This window comes from Triticum aestivum, chromosome 2A (genome assembly GCF_018294505.1).
Source record: "Triticum aestivum cultivar Chinese Spring chromosome 2A, IWGSC CS RefSeq v2.1, whole genome shotgun sequence".
NCBI classification, from domain to species: Eukaryota; Viridiplantae; Streptophyta; class Magnoliopsida; order Poales; family Poaceae; genus Triticum; species Triticum aestivum.
In genome coordinates this window covers 182,629,243-182,637,104 of record NC_057797.1, presented here as the reverse complement: position 1 = coordinate 182,637,104, position 7,862 = coordinate 182,629,243, and the positions used below count along the sequence as shown (strand labels likewise).

General features: G+C 47.8%; 1 protein-coding gene and 1 long non-coding RNA gene across 4 annotated transcripts; both read right to left on the bottom strand.

Moving 5' to 3' along the window:
- Positions 1 to 55: 55 nt before the first annotated feature.
- On the bottom strand, positions 56 to 1,489 carry LOC123185116 (uncharacterized). Its single transcript, XR_006493186.1, has 2 exons — positions 497 to 1,489; positions 56 to 416 (listed from the first exon to the last, which is right to left on the bottom strand). It is a non-coding gene; the product is annotated as an uncharacterized lncRNA (long non-coding RNA).
- A 3,027-nt stretch (positions 1,490 to 4,516) lies between these two features.
- On the bottom strand, positions 4,517 to 7,304 carry LOC123185115 (uncharacterized). 3 transcript variants are annotated; one of them, XR_006493185.1, is made up of 3 exons: positions 5,994 to 7,304; positions 5,505 to 5,607; positions 4,517 to 4,759 (listed from the first exon to the last, which is right to left on the bottom strand). XR_006493185.1 is itself a non-coding variant. In XM_044597106.1 (3 exons), exons 1-2 carry the CDS (start codon positions 7,093 to 7,095, stop codon positions 6,249 to 6,251), a joined length of 588 nt encoding a protein of 195 aa, XP_044453041.1. In that variant the 5' UTR covers positions 7,096 to 7,304; the 3' UTR covers positions 4,517 to 4,759; positions 5,505 to 6,248. The 3 variants fall into 3 exon arrangements, 2 of the variants coding, with proteins under 2 accessions (XP_044453041.1, XP_044453042.1); XM_044597106.1 differs by having other exon boundaries at positions 5,505 to 6,455; positions 6,715 to 7,304; XM_044597107.1 differs by lacking the exon at positions 4,517 to 4,759 and having other exon boundaries at positions 4,778 to 5,607; positions 5,994 to 6,455; positions 6,715 to 7,304.
- Positions 7,305 to 7,862: the final 558 nt, after the last annotated feature.

Below are 7,862 nucleotides of genomic sequence, written 5' to 3'. Positions count from 1 at the left end.
AATAATAATAAAATATTCATATATGAAAAGAACGAAAATATAGCCCCGGCCTCCATACACCAAACAATGCATCTGCTCTCGCAAATTTCAATCTATTGCTAGTTTCTTACATTCAGCTTGCAGCCATGATAGGAAGACAAGTAGTTTCTCAACTCCTAAAAATAATGACATATGCCTTTTCCAACTACCTTCTAATAATGTGCAAGCAAGATTAAAATAACTTTAGACTTTTAACTTAAAGCAACAGATGCTACTATACCTATACATGTATCTGCTCTAATTTTATAGCTAGCTAGGAGCAGAAGTATTTAAGTCTTTAAGCTGCAGCAACATGCTCGTTGATTTTCCTATGAAGGCGGCAGTCAGTGAATGATAACATCGACTTTGCCATCTGGTTGTACATGCTCTCCGAAATCCTGTAAAGACAAGAAACCTTGAGAAGTTGAAATTCGGAATGAAGAAAATAGCAGAAGAGTTCAGAAATAAAAAGAAAAACCTCCTTCTCCAAGAAGCTATGAAGGATCTTGTTCTCCACTGCTTCTGCGATTGCTGCACACCTAGGAACTTGTGATACTTTCCTGAAATAAGTCAAATAACAGTGCAATTTTTATGCATAACTACTGCCACGTGTCATATCATGAGCCCTTCTGTATATTTGGGACGAATTTCCTGCTGTCAAAGACAATCTATTCTTGCACGTTCAATCTAAACAACCGACTACTGGTCATTAACAGATGGTGTTCGTCCATAGATACTAAGTTTGTTTCTTCTTCAGTAAACCATTGTTAGAATGTCATTACTTAAGCCATGCCTACGGTCGTATGAAAGTCTACTCTTCTTGCTGACATGATGTTCGCACTTGGTTTACTGGTTATGTGAGCTGCTGCAGGTTATGTTTTGATTCATGGAAGGCTCTTTGTTGGATTTGGGTGTGGATAGTATCAGCACCAGTTTACATCGCTGAAGCTGCTCCTTCAGAAATCAGGGGAGGTTTGGTGTCCGCATGATTTCTGGTGGCCAATTGTTTTCCTACTTGGTCAATCAAACAGAGGGGTCCAAGCAGAGAAAGGATATGGCATGCCTGGATGTGCACGCCGCTATCGTAGCCATATTGTCGCCGAATAAGAGCACGTCCTCTCAGTGCTTGGCGCTTAGGGGATGGGTCTGGCGCCGCCAAGGATTGTAAGTTCGAGGTCGGCGGCCCCATCTCGTCCTAGAACCGGTACCTGCGCCAATCGGCCGCCGCACTGCCGCGGCGTCGCCGCCATGAGGGGGAGTTCGTGTTGTAGCGCCTGTGGGGAGGCCTTCATCGGGTGCGAGAGATGGGGATAACCAGGGGCACAACTCTGGATCCATGCCGTCCGTCGCCGCCGCCGGCCGGTGTCGCCGAGGGGCAAGAGGGAGACGGCAGATGGGGACGGGCAGCGGTGGGGAGATGAAAGGGGATTTTTTTGGAAGAGTCGCTGCGAAAAGAAGGGCGTGTCGCTCGGGGGTGAGGGGCGTCGAATCGGTATTTTATTTCCGTCAATTGCTCACTGTTACACACGTAAAAAGTACTGCGGGTTTAATACCTAAAAACTACAGGGACCTTTGTGTAAAAAAGGGGATTTTTTTGGAAGAGTCGCTGCGAAAAGAAGGGCGTGTCGCTCGGGGGTGAGGGGCGTCGAATCGGTATTTTATTTCCGTCAACTGCTCACTGTTACACACGTAAAAAGTACTGCGGGTTTAATACCTAAAAACTATAGGGACCTTTGTGTAAAAAGAACGCAACGGTGAACCCGGAGACCCAATCGTGCTTTATTATTAGGGAGAGACTAGCACAAATGCTCGTGCGTTGCAACGGGAGACTACAAAACTTGCCTCCGGCAGGAATGCGGGTTGCGACCCCAAGAGCCTCCAGCACCCTGATCGCAACGGTCTGGCTTTGGAATGTCGCACGATACTTGAGGAAGAAAGGATGTGGCGTTCGCGTGCAGTGGATCATCAGCGGCAAAATCTCTACTATGACACTTAAGAAGAAAATTAACGTGCAATCATGTTATTTCTAGATGTTTACGGTTTTTTGACCATGGGCATTGGATATCGTTGATAACAGGATCACGTCATTAGGAGAATGATGTGATGGACAAGACACAATCCTAAGCCTAGCACAAGATCGTGTAGTTCGTATGCTAAAGCTTTTCTAATGTCAAGTATCATTTCCTTAGACCATGAGATCATGCAACTCCCGGATACCGTAGGAGTGCTTTGGGTGTGCCAAACGTCACAACGTAACTGGGTGGCTATAAAGGTACACTACAGGTATCTCCGAAAGTGTCTGTTGGGTTGGCACGAATCGAGACTGGGATTTGTCACTCCGTGTAAACGGAGATGTATCTCTGGGCCCACTCGGTAGGACATCATCATAATGTGCACAATGTGACCAAGGAGTTGATCACGGGATGATGTGTTACGGAACGAGTAAAGAGACTTGCTGGTAACGAGATTGAACAAGGTATCGGGATACCGACGATCGAATCTCAGGCAAGTACTATACCGCTAGACAAAGGGAATTGTATACGAGATTGATTAAATCCTTGGCATCGTGGTTCATCCGATGAGATCATTGTGGAGTATGTGGGAGCCAACATGGGTATCCAGATCCCGCTGTTGGTTATTGACCGGAGAGTTGTCTCGGCCATGTCTGCATGACTCCCGAACCCGTAGGGTCTACACACTTAAGGTTCGATGACGCTAGGGTTATAGGAAAAGTATGTACGCGGTTACTGAATGTTGTCCGGAGTCCCGGATGAGATCCCGGACGTCACGAGGAGTTCCGGAATTGTCCGGAGGTAAAGATTGATATATAGGAAGTATGGTTTTGGCCACCGGAAGTGTTCCGGGCATCACCGATAGTGTACCGGGACCACCGGAGGGGTCTGGGGGTCCACCAGGTGGGGCCACCAGCCCCGGAGGCTTACATGGGCCAATAGTGGGAAGGGACCAGCCCCTAGGTGGGCTGGGGCGCTTCCCACCAAGGCCCAAGGCGCCTCCAAGAGGGGAAGGGGGCAAACCCTAGGGCAGATGGGCCCTAAGGCCCACCCTAGGTGCGCCTCCCCCTCTCCCCCTTGTGGCCGCCACCCTAGATGTGATCTAGGGCTGCCGCACCCCTTGGGGTGGGAACCCTAGGTGGGGGCGCAGCCCTTCCTCTCCCCCTATATATAGTGGAGGCAAAGGGGCAGCCCAACACACGATTCGATCTCCCTGTTGGCGCAGCCCTACCCCTCTCCCTCCTCGTCTCTCGTAGTGCTTGGCGAAGCCCTGCTGGAGTTCCGCGCTCCTCCACCACCACCACGCCGCCGTGCTGCTGCTGGACGGAGTCTTTCCCAACCTCTCCTTCTCCCCTTACTGGATCAAGGCGTAGGAGACGTCACCGGGCTGCACGTGTGTTGAACGCGGAGGCGCCGTGGTTCGGCGCTTAGATCGGAATCAACCGCGATCTGAATCGCTACGAGTACGACTCCTTCATCCGCGTTCTTGCAACGCTTCCGCTTAGCGATCTACAAGGGTATATAGATGCACTCCCCTTCCCTCGTTGGTAGATTACTCCATAGATTGATCTTGGTAATATGTAGAAAATTTTAAATTTCTGCTATGATCCCCAACATATTTTGCCTAGTTTCACACAAAAAGATAAAACGTGGGTGATGGATAGAGTTGAGGGATACAGGATCTCGAACTGTCCGGGAACCCCCAATTCCCCGGCAGTTCCACACCAGGAAATTTGGAAGGTATATAAGTTGCTAGAATTTGATGCAAAGTGGCGGTGTGGGACTATTAATTCAAATCTGAAATCTGAAATCTTAGCACAAACTCTGGTTTCTGCAGTAGAAAGGGAGTGGAGGGCAGGTCGCGAGGACAAACTTTTTTAGTGGCCCATAATATAAAATTCTGGCCCGTTGACTTTTGTACCTGCAAACGATGTTCAGAAGCATAGACAAAAACTAGAGACAAAATTTAGTACCACCTCGAATATGTTTTAAATTTAAACTGAAAGCGTAAAATCACGGAAAGAAGCGTATTGTGACGGTGAACCCACGGAGTCAATCCGTGCTTTATTATTATAGGGAAAGGCTAGCACAAATGTCCGTGCGTTGCAACGGAAGACTACAAAACTTGCCTCCGGCAGGAATGCGGGCTGCGACCCCAAGAGCCTCCAGCACCCTGATAGCAATGGTCTGGCTTTGGAATGCCGCACGATACTTGAGGAAGAAAGGATGTGGCGTTCGCGTGCAGTGGATCATCAGCGGCAAAATCTCTACTATGAAACTTAAGAAGAAAATTAACGTGCAATCATGTTATTTCTAGTTCACTGCATAAACTTATTTGGATTTAATCTCTCAAACTAAACAAATGATTAATTCTATGAAACAAGATTCAGATATAAACGTCTTATCTTGCCAATTTGGGGTTTAATCAGGGATGGCATGCTCCTTTGTCACCCAAATATACATGTACTAATAGAATATCTATTGGATAACGGAACAGAAGGGGAAATAATCAACAATGATGGTGACCAATAACACAAGGAGAAATAATCAAGAATGATGTTTCCAGTAACATAAAGAGCATGCTGATAACTACATTGCAGTCGCCGCCAACCGAACGGAACTGCCGCACCCCAGAATATAAACTATGTTGTAGCGGGAGAGAAAAATCCTCATATGCACCATCTCCATTATTATGCTCATCATCTGAAGATAAAATATAATAAAAAATTCTGCAAAAAATAAGTACATATTAATTAATGCTAACAGAAAAAACTAAGACAGCTATGCATGATACACATCATATCCGGTTGTATCTATACAACCCGCAGATTTCAAATTTCAAACGATTTTGCAACTCAAACGGTTTGTCCACTGACCATATCAACTAATCCATACAAAGAAATTCACATAAATCACATAAAGGCAATTAGCTATCAGAACAAAATAATCTCGCGAGATGACGAACGATTCTGAAAACATTGCTTTATTTTCTGTAGCAATGGGGTTGGGTTTGCAACCATAATGAGGTAGAAATCTAGTACGCGAGTGGTGGAGTCATGGAGAAACTTATGGGCCAGAGCTTGGGGCCTACACGCCAGGGGCTGGGCTTCCTATAAGTGAAAAATTCTGAAAAGTATACTACTGGGCTATAGATGTTAGTTCGGCCACGCCTAGGGCTATAGCCCTAGTTGCCCTATACCTAATTTCGCCCCTGGTGACCATAACACATTTGGATCTATAAGTAAGAAGTAGTGCTAAACCTCTCATATCTATCCGCTGAAACCAAAAGTATAAAAATGATGAATCAACATGCAAGTTTTGCATTTGTTTCAATCACTATAAGTTTAATACCACATAATTTTAAATCTTTACAGAAAATTTAGCAGCGCAAAATGAGTTTCATACATATACATGTAATTGATATTTAGATGGATAATGAAATAACTATACATAAAGGAGGGAACTTTACAACACCTCCGCATACTTGTCGAGTAATCCCCTATCATCTTCCCTTCGCATCGCCGTCCTTTTTCTCAACACTTTATCTCCTCCACCATCGCCATGCCATGCGCTACAACTGCACCAAACATGAGCAGCCACATTATGAGATGGATTCAGAATAGCTTACCATTGCAGTAAGAAAACATTCCCTTGCATATGAAGACGACCTTGATTTTATTTAGATTGTACAATGAGCAGTTAAGTAAGATGCACTACAACAGATCCTGTTCAGTCCCAACCAGGCAAGTCTCTTCAAGTACTAATGATGAATGTTGTTCTTCATCCCCCATCCAAATACCGAAATAGCAAATTGTTTAGGCAAATAAACACTATTAGTTGGAGAAGGTTGTTCTTGCTTATAGGTCATCGAGACCCAACTTCTACACAGAAAACACATGAAACAGAAAATAAATTGTACCAAGGATGAATGAATGAACCGTGGCCCCGATGAATCAACCATACCCGACGATCGCGAACAGGAGTCAATGATGTGTGCGCTACCGTCGAGGTGAGCATCCTTGGTCGCCTCAACCACTTGAGCCTCATCCGCCTGTCCGGGGCCTCTCCATCACTGCATGCACGGCGGCTACATGTATTGACGTACGTGATGTTCGAGTTCACCAAAAACAGCGCGCTTAGCAAGTGGCTCCACAGCGATGAGGTGCTCGGATGGAGCAAGCACGTCCAGGTCGCGCTGGACGTGGCAGCCGGACTCAACTACGTGCAGAGGTATTCCAAGAGCAGTAACATCATGCTCAACACATGCTTCCTCCCTAAGCTAACAAACTTCGACCTTGCACTCGCGATCACCGCCGATGCCGAGGACGAAGCCCTTCGATGACATGGCACATAGTTGGCACGATTCACACGCACGACAGCGATGGCGAGCAGCAGCGCACACGCCACACGCACGCACGTCCTCATCTGCGATGACCACAGTGTCAGACTGCCAGTTAATAACTGTTGTCAAAGTTTTAGAAAAAATCAGTTTCGTCAGGCGTAAATGTAGCTGTTAAATGTTCAGTTTCGTCAGTTAGGATTTTCTTCAGTTTCATCAGTTAGATTGTTAGTGTAGCCCGTCATATTGATCGGATCGTGGGTAGCAAGCAAGGAACATTGGGATGGCAGGGTTCACGTCTCGGGCGTGGCCTAATTTTCCCTTTTCAGTATGCTCTATACTCACCTGATTGTGTTCATCGCCAGTGATCTCAGGGTCAAACAAGAGGCGCTGCAGCAGATCGGCAACAACAGCATCACGTCGTCCGGCTTCTACATGCTGAACACCTACATCATAAACAACAACGCACGCATCCGGGGCAGGGCGGTTGGGAACCTCGCAGGAAGATGAGGAAGGGGAGATCAGCAGAGAGCAGGCGCCGGTGACCTCACTGTCGATCTTGACGCGGAGGAGAGGAAAGAGGGAGCGTGGCGGCTGGGACTCGCCAGACCCTAAGCTGCAAGGGATGGTAGTGGAGGCAACCAGTCGTGGGGGAGGAGGGGAGTAGTTGTTGGCCCGGATCCGCCGCCGGGAGGCGCGCTGGGGCGGTTGCCCGCTCGGATCCATCGTCGGGCAGCGCTTTGGGGGCGCGGGGGCGCGACGCGATGAGGATGTAGATGGATGGGGGCGCCGGGTCTCGGGTACGATTGGGTCGTCGGGGTCGGCGCCGGTGGGTGGGTGGTCGGTGGAGGCGCCCAACGATGGTGGACAGGGCAGTGGTTGGTGGGGGTCGAGGGGTGGGGTGGGAATGAGCCGGGGAGGAAGAAGGTGGGGGCGTGCCGGCTGCGCACGGCGCGCGGGGCGTCGCGGGAGGTGGTGGGGCGGGGCGGAGCACGGCGAGGCAGAGCGTGGCTACGTTTTTCTCCCCTTCGTACCGGTTCGATTTGAACCGCGGGTTGAATACCAAAGAACACAGGGACCTTTCTGCAAATTTGCTAGCCTCGTTGGGACAATACTGGGCTTCTCCAACGACGTAGGAAAACTTTCACAAGGAATTAGTGCCACCTTGTTTATATTACGATCTTGTCCATACAAATCGTAAAAGCGTATTATGATATGAGAAGAAAGCGTATTGTGACGGTGAATCCATGGAGTCAATCCGTGCTTTATTATTAGGGATAGACTAGCAAAAGAGACCGTGCGTTGCAACGGGGTAACAAAAATTATATTTCGCCAGTTATCACAATTGCTCCGTCCCCCCATTGTCATCGACCTATTCATCCTTTCGCCCTTTTGCAAGTTTTATGATGTACACGAGCTTGTGGTTTTCATCATCATACTAAGCAAATGCCAGTTAGAAAGGAGAGGTGGAGGTCAAGGACTATTTTAAGTGC

Coding starts and splice junctions, on each gene's coding strand:
- LOC123185115 (XM_044597106.1), bottom strand. CDS start 7,095: ATGGATCCGAGCGGGCAACCGCCCCAGCGCGCCTCCCGGCGGCGGATC. Junction 6,456..6,714: donor CTGGCGATGAACACAATCAG/GTGAGTATAGAG, acceptor TGGTCATCGCAG/ATGAGGACGTGCGTGCGTGT.